The 16,365-nt window shown below is 53.1% G+C and overlaps 1 protein-coding gene across 3 annotated transcripts in view; it reads right to left on the bottom strand.

The window, feature by feature from the left end:
* SYNE3 (spectrin repeat containing nuclear envelope family member 3) overlaps positions 1-15,859 on the bottom strand; it is a 56,955-nt gene extending 41,096 nt beyond the window's left edge. For all 3 annotated transcript variants that reach the window (XM_043489375.1, XM_043489377.1, XM_043489376.1), the window contains exons 1-3: positions 15,702-15,859; positions 8,642-8,814; positions 7,042-7,351 (exon numbers count right to left, since the gene is read on the bottom strand). In XM_043489375.1, coding sequence (XP_043345310.1) covers positions 7,042-7,351; positions 8,642-8,814; positions 15,702-15,845 — 627 coding nt within the window. In that variant the 5' untranslated portion in view covers positions 15,846-15,859. The remainder of the gene's footprint in view (positions 1-7,041; positions 7,352-8,641; positions 8,815-15,701) is intronic.
* Between the last annotated feature and the right edge of the window lie 506 nt (positions 15,860-16,365).

Genomic DNA, 16,365 nt, shown 5'->3' with positions numbered 1-16,365 from the left:
TGTGGCAACAACTACATGCGAAGAGCTGACTCATCGGAAAAGACCCTGATGCTAGGAATGATCGAGAGCAAAAGGAGGAGGGGGTGACAGCAGATGAGATGGTGGGATGGCATCACCAAGTCAATGGACATGAGTTTGAGCAAACTCCTGGAGGTGGTGAAGGACAGGGAAGCCTGGCGTGCTGCAGTCCACGGGGTCGCAAAGAGTCGGACACGACTGAGTGACTGAACAACTACATATCACTACCATCTGAGCACTTGCCAAGGCACCAGAGCTGCCCTGAGAACTCTGTGTACATGATCACTATTGCACGTTTCAGACTCCAGAATCACTGCTCAGGCCCAGAAGGTGGCAGACTCTTTCTTTCTGGCAGAGGGTAGATACCCTGGTGTTAGCCGGCCACATGGTTTCTGTTGCAACTTCTCAACCACTTATGTGCTAGTTACTTTGCAGGACACAAGTAGCCACAGGCAAACACATAAAGAAGGGCTGTATGCCAGTAAAGTGACTCATGAACGCTAAAGTTTGAACTTCCTACCATTTTCACAATGTCATGAAATATTCTGTTTTACTTTTCCCCCAACCACTGAAAAATATAAAAGCTCGTTTTGGTTCACAGGTCATAAAAATGCCAGGCGTTAGGCTGGCTTGAGTCCACGTGCCACAGTTTGCTGACCTCAGCTCTCAGCCACAGGGCCAGGCCGTGTTCAGGAAGGTCCTGACCTTCTACGATGCTAAGTCAACAATTCTCAACTGGGAAGGGTAGATAGACACGTGGATTTGAATAACCTCCCTGGCTATCTGTATGTGCCTTCTCCTCCCATGGAGAAGCTCCTCACCAAGTCAAGAAATACTGGTTCATTTAAACCTTTAAAAAAAATATGTTTTCTTAAGATAGTCTCTAGCTATTTAAGCATGGCTGTGTGTGTTCTCAGCCATGCAGGACTCTTTGCAGCCCCATGGACTGTAGCCCATCAGGCTCCTCTGCCCATGGAATTTTTTTCAAGCAAGAATGCTGGAGTAGGTAGCCATTTCCTCCTCCAGGGTGTCTTCCTGACTTAGGGATGGAACCCGTCTTGCATCTCCTATGTTGGCAGGCGAGTTCCTTACCACTAGTGCCACCTGGGAAGCCCCATTTAAATCTTTGCAACTACCATAACAAGTGAGAAATAATATCCCCATTTCAGGAGTGGGGAAATCAAGGCACAGGATCAAGTCTTTCAGTAAAGAGCTGAGAATTCTCTTACTTATGGGAGTGAGGCTCAGAACTTCAACATTAGCGTTTGGCGGATGGGAGATGGGGGCCGCTTGAATTCTGAAAGTGGACCGAGGCACAGTGACAGGCTCTTTCACGTTTCCCTTGCTGGCTCCTCCTCCTCCCAGGGTTATTTGCATCCACCAGCATCCTTCCCAGCTTCCTCCCTCCACGGGAAGATTCATTTATAAAACAAAGTGGGTCAAGAATACTAAGCAGAGAATAAAGGCTGGGCCCCTGTTTGACGCTGATGGTGATAAATGTTGTACCAAAGCCAACTCTCCAAGAAAAGTGCCACTAGCGGCTCTGCGTGTGTGAAGGATGAGGTGCTGGCGTTCGGGGAAATCCAGAGTAAACAAAAGCCTCTGTGATGGTGAGCAGGCGCTCAGAGAGGAACGCGGCCGAGTAGGGCAAGCGTCCAGCCGCGTTCTGTGCCAGGCAGAACAAGATCACACGACACAATTCAGCCACGGCCAGCCGGGCCACGTCGGAGGAATGTGCCTGACAAATGAAAGAGTGCTCCGCCCCCTCTCATTAGACCCAGCAATCAACCCATCTGTGTGGGCAGAGTCGTCAGGAATGTCAAAACCCAAGCAATTAACAAGGGCAGCGTGGACTCATGCCTCTGCAGAGAGCTGCAGGAAGGGCCCTGATTCCCGGCCGAGATGCCAAACAAACAGGGCCCCTGCCCCGGGAGGCAGGGAGGAGGCGGATGCTACTATTTGCCTGGCTCTCCGAAAACAGAATCCCTGGACTGAAAACCAGGGGCGAAGTAAACAAGCAGGCCCCGCCCACAGGCAACCAGCCTGCTCTGTCTGTTCCTGGCTTTCAGTTGCTTTCGGCTGACTGTGCCATTGCTCATCCCCAGGTTCAGCCCTTTGTCCTGGTCAAGAATCCGCCCCACGCCACAGGGTGGTCTCAAAGGCCCCAGTCCAGAGTGGCTCCTACCATGCTTCTGTGGTCCTGTCCCTACCGACACCAGAGGCCTGACTAATTAACATATCAGAAGCCAAAACTGGATTCTTAGAGGCAAAGATAGTGGCCTGTTAACTAGCAGAAGAAATGATGGAAAGAACTCTCCTTGGTGAAAGCTGAGATGTTAATACAAACATTAGGACGTCCCTGGTGGTCCAGTGGTGAAGAATCTGCCTGCCAACACAGGGAACACGGGTTTGATCACTAATCTGGAAGATTCCAGACATGCAGCTGGGTAACTAAGCCCATGTGCCACAACTACTGAAGCCCATGTGCCCTAGAGCCCATGCTTGGCAACCAGAGATGCCCACGCAACTAGAGAAAGCCCATGAGCAGCAATGAAGACCCAGGGTGGCCAGGAGTAAATAAATAAAAGTAACACATACAGTATTTCCTATGGACTGAGATGCAGCTTCCCCAAATTCACCTGTTGAAGTCCTAACCCTCAAAGTGATGATATCTGGAGGTGGGGCCTTTGGGACGTAATCGGGATCATAGGAGGTCATGAGGGTAGGGCCCTCACAAGAGGATTGTGCCTGTGTAGGAACAGATATCAGAGGGTTTGCAGACACGTCCCTCCCACTGTGTGAGGACAAAGCAAGGAGGTAGATGTCTGCAAGTCAAGAAGAGACTCCTCAGTGGGAACCAAATCCGCTGACATCTCGAGTTTCACCTCCCAGTCTCCGGAACTGTGAAAAAGAAATTCCTGCTTTCAAAGCTGCCCTGTCTAAGCTGTTCTGTTCTGTCTGACCTGAGCAAGCTAAGACAATATCCCAGGGACCCTGCCCACCCTGAGAATAGGCGTGGACCTCTAGGGAACCCTGCACAGCTCTCGTCACTGGAGTAGAAGGATTTCAGTTGCCTCCTCAGGGTGGCTTTCTCATCTGCCTTTAACACAAGGCAAGGCCTTCATCAAATGTACAGAGAGCAGGTGACTAGGAGGCATTCAGGTCACCAAGAACCTCAGGGCTTCTGGACATGCAACGTCCCCCACCCTGCATCGGATGGAGCCAGAGCGGTCTCCTTTTGTCTGGGGCTGGAAGGCCCAGTATGGGGTAGGCCTGGGAGGCTGATATCAGGGGATGTGGGAAGGCTACTCCCTATTTTATTAATGAGGAACCTTGCTAAGGGTGTTGCAAAAGTTTGCCCCTCTCTGTAGCTTCTGTCTTCTGAAGGTCACGGCACCATCTAGAATCCAGTGGAAACTATGGCTGTTCTCTCCAGCAAAGTGCACATTCACACGACAGCTTGAATATAACCTCAGAGACTCTGTAGGGGCCGACCCTGGCTCCTCCCCACCCAGCACCTTTCAACCTTCTGCAGCCAGCTCTGGGACAGACAAGATACAGCTCCACGCTTGCTACCCCCATCCCAGCCTCCTTCCAAGAGCTACCTGGGCTTCCATGAGTTACAACAGAGCTCCCAAACTTGTGACATCCAGAAAGTGAAAATCAAGCATCTGTGAGCTTCAGCCAACAGCCCAAAAGTCCAAACTGAACTGCTTTCTTTCACAGGGTCCAATCATCCTGCAACCCCCACCCCCACCCCCCAGTTTCCACATCAAGGTCAGAATTCACTAGCTCATCTGGCAACTCCAAGGGCTTCAGCCAGGGCAGCAGCTCCCCCTGCCCCACCCCAACCCCATCCTTACAAGGCAGAGTCCCCACACTCCTAGCCCAGGAGGCTGCTAGCTGGGCTCGGCCTCTGGGGAAACCCTTGGGAAAAAACCTGCTCCCTCATCCAGGAATTCAAAACCTCCCGCATACCCCTGCTTCTGCTTTCTCTTTTTTTTGTTTTGTTTTGTGCTTCCTCTTTCTAAGCCTGACCCACATGAGTTCCAGCTGCCCCCCTCCACTCTCCTCTGATGGGCACAGATGCAGCGGCTCATCCAGGACCTGGGGCTCCATCAAAGGAGGAGCCCACACAGGAAGTTGCCAGGACTTCTAGTTCTTTCTAAGGGGCCAGTGGTACCCGACCCTTAAATTATTTTTTTTTTAAATTTTTATTAAAGTATAGTTGATTTACGATTTTGTGTTAACTTCTGCTCTACAGCGAAGTGATTCAGTTATACAGGTGTATACATTCTTTTTCATGTTCTTTCCCATTACAGTTTATCACAGGATATTGAATATAGTCCCCTGTGTTATACAGTAGGACCTTGCTGTTTATCTGCGGATTATTTTTTTAAGTTAAGAGAGTCCCCTGGAGGGACAATGAGAACCTCTGAGGTGATCATTTTTCAGAACTGGTGCTCACGGGTGCCCCAAGTATGTCCCTTCCACACACGCGTGTACACACACACACACACACACACACACACACACACAAAGCCACTTTCCGCTTCCTGCATGAGTAGCTCTCTGTTGATTGACACAAGAACCTATTTCCTGTAAAGTCACAGCCAGGAGGCATCTCACCTGCTTGGGTCCACGGGGCAGACCTGGAGAGAGGATTGCTGCTAAGCCGGCTCCAGTCACTTGGATGCAGTGATCGAGGGCCAACTGGTAACATTTCCTAGAGACAAGCTCCACCCACCTGCCTGTCCTCCAAGCCTCCAAGCTGCAGTAGCGGGGTTCTCATTCATCAAGAGAATGGCTCCCAGCACCTGCTGTGTGGCAGACTCCATTGTTGTGGCTATTTATTATCATAGCTACTGAGAGCAGACCTCATCCTTTATGCTGGGAAAATGTTCTCCAGTCTTCAAAGAGCTCAGGTGCACACGCATTCAGGGTGAGCGGCCCTGGGGCCACACAGCTGGGAAGCAGCAGAGCCTGGCTGGAACCCAGGTCCCTCCCCAAGCATTCAGGGGCCAGAATCCTATTCCTGCTTGCGGATTCCCAGATCTGGGTTTATTATAGAACCATTTCCCATAACTTGAAGGACCCAGGAGACTTCCAGCTCCAGCAACACGAGAGACTAGAAGCCTGAATACCCTTCTACCACAGCTAGACAGAAATGCTGGATAAAATGTAACAGACATGTTTTAAATGCAGAACCACACACACACACCACAGATGGGAAGGTAAGCGATTTCCCGTGGACCAGATGCAACAGATGATGCTACAGTAAACAGGTTACTAAACTCACACGTGTGCTTGACATCTCCTTGGTTGCTCAGGTTGCGGGAAGAAGTAAGACTCTGGGTCCCTGGGGGTGGAGACCACTGCACAGAGGCAGAACCCTCAAGGGGCTCCCCCTCTGTCAAAGGGTGAACTAGAGAAAAAATGTTCCCACCAGCACAAAAGAAGCACATGTCTTTCAGCCTGGGCTCTGTCTAAGAAAACAAATGAAGAAACATTCACCTTTCAGAGTATGCAGGCAGGAGCCTCTGCACCATTTTGGCTGGGGCTTCAAGTGCAGAGAACCCACTTGATTTAGGAACCCCCAAGACAATTTAGTGACATGAAAACAGAAATCCTGAAGGTAAATTCCCACAGCACCCTGGCTGGAGCAAACACAAGTTCTCTGAGGACCAGGCCCAGCCACAGGGTTCTGCAGATAGGGTTCAAATAGGATGAGCTCACGGCTCAGAATTACGAAGCCCCCATGGAAACAATCCACCATGCTGGGAGACCCAACGGACAGCACCATCGGGCTTGGAACTTCAGCTACCTGAGCAGTCTGATGACTGTAAAATACGCATGCTTAGAATGACTATGGATAGCATCCTTATCTGGGTGGAGTGCAAAGTTTAAAGGAAAAAGGAGAATGAACAAAAGAATAGACATGATACAAAACCAAACAGAATTTCTTGAAACGAAATTGAACATAATAACTCAATGGATGATTTAAACCAAGGCAAGAATGAGGTGAGACCAGACCAAGTTTGATGCATGAAACAAGGCATTCAAAGCCGGTGCCCTGGGACAACCCAGAGGGATGAGATGGGGGGGGGTGGGAGCGGGGTTCAGGATGGGGGACCCATGTACACCCGTGGTTGATTCATCTCAACGTACGGCAAAAACCACCACAATACTGTAAAGTAATTAGCCTCTAATTAAAATGAATAATTTTTTAAAAAAGAATGAGATGAGAGATAGGGACAAAGAGTGAACAGAAGGATTGCGGGAAGGACAAGAGAGCAAAGAAGGACTAAAGTACAAGAGGAGCGAGGGAGGAAGAGGAGAGGAGAGTCAGGCGGAAGTGAAGCTCACGGTCCAACAGTCAGTACTAAGTACCCACATGTGTATTAAGCGTGAGCAACACTGGCCATCTGAACGGTAGACAATGTGTCAGTGGGCGGATGGATGGTGGAGGGCTGGGTGGATGGGTAGGTGGAAGATTGATGGGTAGGTAGCTACAAAATGCTTGCGGGAGTGGATGAAGAGACAGGTGACAAGTAGACAGTAGGTACGTGGGTGAAGGGTGGACAGTGGCTGGTGGAGAAATGGTGAGTGAAGAGTACAAGGGTGGATTGATGAGCAGGTGAATGAATAGATGGATGGGTGAGTGATTAAGTGGTTGTATAGAGGAATAGGAGATCTGGTTAGGTTGGTGGGGAGGTAGATGGATGAGTTTGTAAACTGATGGATAAAAAAAGAGGGTGGGTAGATGGAAGGTTGGGCAGGTAAGTGGATGCAGCCATGAGTGGGTAGACCGTGACTGGGAGCTTTGGTAGTTCAGTGGGGAGATAGGTGGTGAGCGGATAGACATGGATAGGAGGGTAGGGAGATGGGTGGATGGGAGGTGGTGGGTTGATAGTAGATGGTGAATAGGTGGATGGATAGATGTTTAGAGAACAAATGAGTGGCTGGATGGGTAGATGGGATAAACGGAAGGATGAGTGAAGACAGCCCACCACCCTCACCCACCTGGGCTTTGGCCTTCACTGCGTCATACTCAGCCTTCATCCGCTGCTGGGCGGCGTCGTCCACGCTGGGGTCCCCGATCCTGTTGAACAGGGAGGCCGCCTCCTCCAGGAGCCGGTCCAGGAGCACGGCCTGGTGATCCGCGTTGTGCAGCAGTACCTGGGCGTGGTCCAGCTGCCACTGCTTCTCCTTCAAGCTGGGCTGCAGCTCCACGGGGGGCGCGAGTGCCACCGTCATCTTCTGGAACCAGCGGTAGAACTCATCCCGGGCCCGCAGGTACTCGCTCCAGTGCAGCCACACCCACTCGATCCGGCTGCGGGTGGAAGTGGAAGCGGAAGCCACGGGCACAGTGAGCATCCCCCAACTGGCTCAGGGCGGGGAGTCCTACCACTGCCCCCTCCCCGGTACAAGGGGCTTGTGGGTGGCGGGCACAAGGACACCCTCTCAGGCCTCACCCCAGCCCTACTAGACAAGACCCTCCTGTCTGGGAAGCAAGCCCCATGGGGCTGACCATCGGGGTAGCTCAGATCGCAGACCTGCGCTGAGAACCCGCAGCCTGCTGATGCCCTTGGCCACCAGAACCCCAAATCCTAGCCTGAAACTCCCATTAGAGACACACAGCGCCTCCAGTCACTCCTCTCTGGTGTTGGGACTCCGCACACAGCCACCTGTCTCTTACTACATGGGTGCCCACTAGCTGTCCCAAGAAGGCTGCCATGGGGAGTGTATATATACCATCATTTGCAGAGGAAATAGAATCTGTGGGCTCCTCACTGCTCAGTGGGGACAGAGGGCTGGGGGCCTGTGTGTGGCTCCCAGGCATGTCACGAACTCTGCCTTACCCTACCTCTGCACCCGCCTCAGTTTCCCATCTGTAACATGGAGATGGCCTATTGGTGCAGCCAACATCCAGCCACTTTGTCTGGAATCCCAATGAAACAGCTTAAAAAGCAGAAAGCACGAAAGTCCTGCCAGTCCACTCATTCTGGTTTTATTAAGATGGAAAGGATGCTGGTTGCTTCTGCCCATCAAAGACCTCCGGTGTGCGAGGGCTGTGCCTGGCTCTTGACATTTGTTTCTCCCGCCATCCTCCTAATGACTTTCTTTAAGAAACACTTAATCATATCCATTGTCCAGATGAGACACATGAGGCTCAGAGAGGTCAAGTAACTTTCCTGAGACCACACAGCAAGTACCCAGCAAAGCAAAAAGCAGTCTCAGGTCAGTTTAAGCCCCCACTCCCACCAGGCTCCCTGGTACAAACAGAAAATCTGGACTAAAGTGCTAACAAGGCAACAGGGCTTCTTCCCCCCGGGGCCATTCGGCCCCTTCTGCTGGAGGGTGCACACAAGGCAAGCCTCCTAAGAACTAATTGTGGGCAAAACACGATGGCCTCCCACTGTCTATTATCATCATTAAGCTCAACTGTAATTAGAAAGAGGCAGGCAGGCTGGCTGACATCCCAAGAGAGCATCCTGTTCCCAGCTATCCCTGGACCTGAGATTTGTTGCTCAGGCGGGGGCCCCCAGGCCCACATGGTGGGCATAGCGGGTTGGTAGCAGGCCTGCAGAGAAAGGCCTGGCAGGGTCCCCGGCCGCCCTACCTGTGACAGTGGGTCATGTAGGTGACCGTCTCCTCCCACTGGGCCTTGATGTCTCTCAGCTGAGCCAGGATCTCGGTCTTCTGGTCCTCGTGGCAGCATGCCAGAAGGGCTTCGGCCGCCTGCAGCACCACATCCACCTTCACGCGGCCCTCTGGCTCCAGCTGGCATATTTTCTGTTGTGGACACGAAGCCAGTAGTTAGACAACACGACAACAGGCAGAGCCTTGGGAAGACAGTGGCATGACGCGCAAAGAGGCAGGACGTGGAGACCAGAGGAGCTGGGGTTCGAATCACAGCCCCTGCCCCTTCTCCCGTGACCTCGGGCAGCCTGCTGAGGGGCCTGGGGTGGGAGCGAGGTGTGATGGAGATTAATTAGCACGGAACCGGCCAGAGCTGTCCAATGATAGGAGTTCTCTCCCTTCCAAGGCTGGCCTGCTTCCAGCTGTGTAAATCCAGACAAGTGTCACTGTCTCACTAAACTTGGTTTTCTTGTCTGTAAAGTGGGAGTATAGTCATACTCAGCTCTCAGAAATTTTTTATTTTTTCAGACCTCACTGAGAAAATGCACCCAAAGTGCATGTCCCAGGGTGCGGGGCCGTGAGAATCTGCCTCTCAGGTCTACTGCCCGGAGCAGGCTTGGCTGGGGCCCCCTGCTGAGACTCCAGAATTATCTCTGACTTTATAGCTGGTACCAAGGCCTCAATCCCTCAGCTGCTGCCACCAGTGACCACAAACAGGAATCTGAGGGTAGGCCTGTGCCTAGGGGACCCTGGGCTCCTCGGATGGATTCAGGATGCCCCCCGGCCTTACCAAACTCCCTTAGACTCGCAGGGCAGCCTAAGAAGCTCCTGTCCTCCTGGACTCGGGGTCAGACCTGCATTGGACTGACCTGGTCCCTCCCAGCCTCCCGGGTTCCCGCTTCATTTTCTCTCAAGATGATTCCCTCTTAAACTTCTTGCACATTTAATATCATCTTGGCCTTGGCTTTTTTGGAGGACTAAGGCTGACACACAACGTCTAGCCAATAGTACAACTCTGATCAGCATCAGCTACTGTCATTACTAACTGTTATTATTCCAGCTCTTTGGCAATTAAAGCCTGGTCTCTGTAGTCAAAATACAACTGGACTCCAATTCTACGGCTACCTGTGTGACCTCTGGGACATAAATCCTCCAGGGCTGTGAAATGGGGGCAGACAGTGGTTACGCTACCCAGGGTTATGGTAACCTGTGTGATAGGGGAGCCATTAGCACATGGCCTGGCCCACGTTGGATCTTCCATCCCTCCACAGTTGTTCACTATTACTACTGCCTTTTACCTACCTTTTGATTGTATTTGCTGACAGCACAGCATTTGCCTAAAGCTCCGGCTGTTCCCCAGCCTGTCTCCCTGAGGCTGGCGGTCGGATTTCTCAGACTGATGTCCCAGTGGGCTGGCCCGTCTGAGGTCTGAGCCCTGTCTGTGGGTGGGGTTGGGGAGCGCCTCCTGCCCTGCGATGCTGCCTCACTGATTACCGTGTGACCCCAGGAAGGTCACTCGATCACTCTGAGATGGTGATGACAATCCCTGCTTTGTCCACTTCGTAGGGCTATAAAATTACTCTTTAAAAATACTATTAATTAGATCATTGATATGTGAGTATACTTTATGGACTGTTGAGCAATTATGAGAAGACTCTTGAGAGTCCCTCGGACTGCAAAGAGATCAAACCAGTCCATCCTAAAGGAAATCAACCCTGAACGTTCTCTGGAAGGACTGATGCTGAAGCTGAAGCTCCAGTGCTTTGGCCACCTGATGCGAAGATCTAACTCGTTAGAAAAGACCCTGATGCTGGGAAAGATTGAAGGCAGGAGCAGAAGGGGACGACAGAGGATGAGATGGGCTGGATGGCATCACCGACTCGATGGACATGAGCTTAAGCAAGCTCTGGGAGATGGTGGAGGACAGGGAAGCCTGGCGTACTGCAGTCCATGGGGTTGCAAAGAGTCGGACATGACTGAGCGACTGAACTGAATTATGTAGACCCTCCGCCAACATACATAAATGGGCAATGATCCCATTCCTTTTTGTTACTTCATATGAGACTTCCCTGATAGCACAGTTGGTAAAGAATCCGCCTGCAATGTGGGAGACCTGGGTTCGATCCCTGAGTTGGGAAGATCCCCTGGAGAAGGGAAAGACTACCCACTCCAGTATTCTGGCCTAGAGAATTCCATGGACTGTATAGTCCATGGGGTCACCAAGAGTCAGACATGACTGAGCGACTTTCACATGAGAATGGTTAACGATGATGGTGATGATGACGACAATGATGAGTATAGAGGGCTTCCCCGCCTACATGTATTAGCAAACAATTTTTTTATTGTGATATATACAATATACATACATAAATCATATAAAACATGCTCCTTCCAAGGGCTGTGTCCATGTGCTCTGAGTTGGGTGGGGTTGGGCTCTGCAGAGTGAAGAACGGGGAGATTCCTCAAGAGAAGGAAAAAGCTTATGTGTGGGGTTTAGGAGCCAGGCTGAGCAGCAGGATTTGCAGGACTCCAGAAGGTAATGGGAGCAGCAAACACCCAACAGGGACCCCCAAGTCCTGCTTAGCAGTGAACAGCAAAGGGCCAGACAAAGACACCATAGTGACTGGTGGCTACTGAGGATCCCGGGCCACCATGGGATGTTCTGGACTAAGTAAGATCATCACCCAACCCCTGCAGAGAACATTTCACACCACTCAGGAGCAGGGGTCCCACAGGGTGGCAGAGAATGAATTTCTTGTGATCCAGTGAGATTTATTTTGATTAAAAATAATAATTAAGAATCTGAGGCTCACCCAACCCCTGCACAGAACATTTCACATCACTCGGGAGCAGGGGTCCCACAGGGTGGAGGAGGATGAATATATTGTCAAGCAGGGAGATCTATTTTGATTAGAAATAATAATAATAATAATTAAGAATCTGACGTTTCTGTTCCGGGGGGGCAACTGAGCCCATGGGTCGCAACTACTGAGCCCTGCACACTCGAGACCCGCACTCTGCGACAAGAGAATCCACCACCGTGAGAAGACCAAGCACTGCAGTGAAGTGCTCACTGCATCTAGAGAAAGACCATGCACAGCAATGAAGACCCAGCACAGCCAAAAATAAATTTAAAAAAAAGGAATCTGATGTTTCTGACACCCAGAGCTGTGGAGGAGACCGCACGTCCACTCCCAAGCCGGCAAAATGGGTACCACAGTGACTCCAGTTTTACCAGCAGGGGGGCTGGGGACCCGCAAACACTTCGGCTTTGCAGAACCATTCTCTGCAGCACTTCATGGGGCCCCCTCTACAGCTGCTGCCCAATTTAAGCTCAGTCAGGATCTAGCTCTGTGAATGGAGAGAGCCAGCAGCTTGGGAAAGAAGCGAAGTTCAGTCTCTGCCATGCGCAGAGAACCAGCCCAGCCTGAAAAGGCCCCGTGAGGTCAAGGGCCCCAAAGTCCAGTGTCCTGACCTCGTGATCTGCTCCAGGCCTCTGGACCTTTGCCCTCCGATTCCTGGCCAGGGAGGTACAGGCTGGGTCAGACGGATGTGGGAGATCTCAAGATTCACTGCCCTTTGCAGGGGGGTTTGCCTGTTGCCCCCCGCCAAAAAGAGAGGAGCTGGTCACAAAAGCCGGCAGCTCACAAGCCCCACCTGGCCTGACGCAGAAACCTCTGCCCCCAAACCAGAATATCAGCCAAAGGCATGTCTGCTGCGGGCCTGGGGCCAGGGGACCAGAGGCTGGGGCTGAGCTGACAAACAGCTTTTGAGAAGCAGGTTCCACCTCCCTCTCTGCCCCGTGATTCTGCTCTTTGGCTGGTGTGGGGTTCTTATACAGCCTGTCCCCAGCAAGACGAAGCCCAGGAGAGCTTGGCAAGAGACTCGAGCAACTGGGACGGGGTCACAGAACTGCAACTGCAAAGCAACTCTGATTCAAAGGAGCCAAGTGAGGACAACGGACAGGTGGGGCTGGGTGGAGGGAAAAGCTCAGTGAGAAGCGAAGCAGGTCAGGAAAGCAGGCGGAATGTAGGGAGTGAGGGCTTTCCCTCTATACAGTCAAGGCCAGATGGGCACTCCCCTGGGTACTAATGCTGAGTACTGTGCTGGGTGCTATGCTGAGTACTATGATGCGCACTCTCCTGAGTACTGTGCTGAGTACTATGGTGGATACTATGCTAAGATCTATGATGGGTACTATACTGAGTACTGTGCTGGGTTCTAGGATCCAGGATGAAAACAAACATGGCCCAGTGCTTGCGTGCTGTGGTGGGGTCTGTAGACAAAAGCACAGATGACTATAAAAGAGCCATGAGAGACTATAAAATTGGAGCTCCAAGGAGGGATGTGGGCAATCCAAGAAGCCTTCATGAAGAGGCAGTGCTGTCACCAAGCCTCAGTGCTGTACAGACGTGTGAGATGGGGGCTCCAGCAAAGCTAGAAACACACGGCATGTTCAGGGCATCAGACTTCTGGAAGCCAAGTCCTAGGAGATGTGGCAGCTCTCTGACCACTAAGGGCCTGGAAACCAGTTAGGAAGCAGCCTGGCTGAGGCTCCAAGTGCAGGGCCAAGGAGGCTGGGAACCAGAGGGTGAAGAGACAAGATGCTGTGATCTAGGAGACCAGCCCGGAGGTACGGGGCGAGGACTGGGAGAGTCCACAGACTGGTGTTCTCTCACTGACCCCATGGGGAACACTCCTCTCCGCTGGGCCGGCTCTGTCAGCGTGCCCCGCACTTTGCCAAGTGTGCCAGTGAGTTACTGGCCTTGGTCCTCCCTCCCCACTGCAAGGCGACAACTAGCACTTTCCCCGGGAGCTAAGCTGAAGCCCAGGGGGCAACAGAAACTCTCCCCAGGCCCTGTGGCCACAGCGGGAATTCAAACCCAGGCCTGCCCACCCCAGACCCCAAGCTCTCCCCCTCCCCCAGACTCCTCCATCCCCTCCCCCTGCATCCCCCAACCTGGCTCACTGCTCTTCATTCAAGCCTCAGCAGTGATGTCGCTTGTCCCCCAAGGCCTCTCCTGACCTGCTAGCCTGGGGGTCCCCAGCTTGTCCCAGAAGCAGCCTCTCCAGTCTGTTCCAAAGAAGATGCTCACCTCCGGGAGGGACCGGGAGGCTCCTGCAGCCCCTCAGAACACAGGAGGACACCCCACAGCCCTCGGCACACAGGAAAGCACCACACAACCCTCAGAACACAGGAAAGCACCACACAACCCTCAGAACACAGGAGGGCACCCCACAGCCCTCAGCACACAGGAGGGCGTGGGCCCCACTCCTGGCCACACAACTACTAAGCTTCAGAGCTGGACTGAAACTCACATCCAGTCACTAGCAAACAGGCACCGGGGACGTGCATGGCTGAGCGGGTGGAGGGAAGGCACAGGAGACCCCAGGCCCCAGGGGGAGGTCCCAGACTGTAGGTGGGGAAGGTACTGCGGCTCCTTTTCACCAGAAGGCAGGAGTGAAATGTTTTCTTATTGCAAAATCGATGCTGAAACACCGAAGCACGCAGAAAACGCGTGGGTCTGAGCCCCGTGGGAGAGCACAGGGGTGGGGCACCCAGGATGTGGCTCCCCCCACCTAGGCTCCTGGCCCAGCACTCAGGGTTTCACCTGATGGAAGTGCTCCTGCGGCTTCTGGGACCCGTTCACCTTGCCCTTGCCCACAGCCCTTCCCTGAGGATCACCTTTGCCTTTGCCTAACTAAACCTGACCCAGCACCAGGGGGTAATGAGCTGCCCCCAAACAGCGCAAGACGCAAAGAGACAGCGTGCTAAGGCAGCAGGTGCCGTGCAGAGAGGGTCACAGACATGGAACGTCAGGAGCTGGGACTGGGGCTGGGTGAGGGGCTCAGAAAAGACTCATGGACAGGGCGGCAGGCGTTTCGTTTCACGTGCATGCTTGGACCCAAACGAAGGGCGTTCCAAGTAGAGGCAACAGCATGCACAAAGGCTTGGTGACCGGGAATCTAGGTTTCCTGCCAACAGGAAAGGTTGCATGCCCGGGAGGTGGGCTGGCAGGGGAAGCCGAGGCTAAAGAATAGGGTCGTGTAGACAGATGGTGGAGGACTTTTGATGTCAGGTGAAGCTGGGTTTTCTCTGGGCAATGGGGAGCCACAGAAGGTTGTAGAGGAGGAGAATAGTATCATGAACCCATGTTAAGGACGTACCTCTTCCATTCTTGTGTGGCTGCTGGATTACATGTGTACCTGTCCCTGTTAGGCCATAAACCCGAGCATAGCGTGTGCCGCATCCCTTCCACTGGTCCAGGCCCCTACACGGGGAACTCAGCCCTGGGTTCAAGCCCTGACAAGATCAATTGCTTTCATTCTGGCCCATCGCTGTGTCTAGGGATCCATTTCACTATTGAAAAGTGGGGACACGACATCACAATCTCAGGGCTTCTGGGAAACTAAAGATGAAAGCTGACAGCAAGGCTCGAGCACTTAATAGCAGCCGAATGAACGTCACCGCCCTTCACCCAGTGACCCGGCAGAGGCATCCATCTGATAAATGATGATCGGTGACAATGATACTGATGACCAAGGCCAAGACTGACAAGGGAGGGGACTTTGGCTGCCAACTCCTCTCCCCGCCAGGCTTGCCCCCTCCCTTCAACCCTGACCTTCTCAATCTCTGCCTTGTGCCGGGTGGTAGATAGCCCTAGAAGAGCCGAGGCAGGGACCTCAGGCACTGGGAAGCAAAGATGGGGTGGGAAGCAGGGCCGGGGCCAGCTAGGGGCAGAGATCATCTGATTGCATGGGGCCTCCTGGCAGGATGGGTGAGCCAGAGGGTGGGCTCTAGAGCCTTACAATGAAAGCGCGATCCTAGGACCCGCGGCAGGAGCATGTCAGAAATGGCACGTCTACCTCCTGGCTGAGTTTAACCTGCACTTAAAACCCCAGAGATTCCAAGACATCCGAGTTTGAGAAACACCGGTCTGTCCACCTCTGCCATGCAACAGCTGGGGAGTAACCTGAAGCCTCAGACGGAGGGACAAGGCCAAGGCCGCAGGGTTCTCGAGGCCATGGCCTCCGCATACCTCAGTCTCCCGCAGCCTGGCCTCCAGCGCCGTGCGGGGCCCCTGGGTGTTGTCATTGATCTGCAGCCGCTCCTGCACAGCCGTCATCCACCGGCGGGCATCCTCCACGCTCCTGTCGAAGCCCTCCTGGGGCTGCTGAGTCATGGCACCTGCGGGGGCTGAAGGCAGGACCACATGAGATCAGACAGACAGGTGAGAATGCTTGGGGGCGGGGGGGTGGGGACAGGGAGGCAGGGGGAAGGGGGTGCTGTGAAGGGGCCCCGGCTGGCTGATGGGCGCTGGGTAAGAATTACGGGAGGCTGACCCTAGGGGTGGGCCCAGACCCGCAACCCCCAACCCCTTCCTGATGCTCTGGTGCTTGACTCTGGTGACACAGCCAGAGGCAACTGTGTTTGTCAAAGAGCCACAGGGCTGGAAATGGTCCGAGAAGGAAAACAGGTCTGGCCTCTCCAGTGGAGGGTTGGGTAGGGGAGTGCTACTGAGCAGGGAGAGCGGGCCCAGGGTGTTGGGTTGGCAAAGACTCTTTGTCTTAGCTTCCCTGCGCCCCGCTGATGCTACCGTGGGACTCGGGAGCAACTCTCTTCTCTTTGGTTTGAAACCCCTTCAAAAGCAGATCCTAAAACACACACAGGCTGAGATGTCTGTGACAGATACTGAATCTTGA

This window comes from Cervus canadensis, chromosome 17, assembly GCF_019320065.1.
Source record: "Cervus canadensis isolate Bull #8, Minnesota chromosome 17, ASM1932006v1, whole genome shotgun sequence".
Taxonomy (NCBI): Eukaryota; Metazoa; Chordata; class Mammalia; order Artiodactyla; family Cervidae; genus Cervus; species Cervus canadensis.
This window is presented reverse-complemented; position numbering and strand designations above follow the sequence as displayed.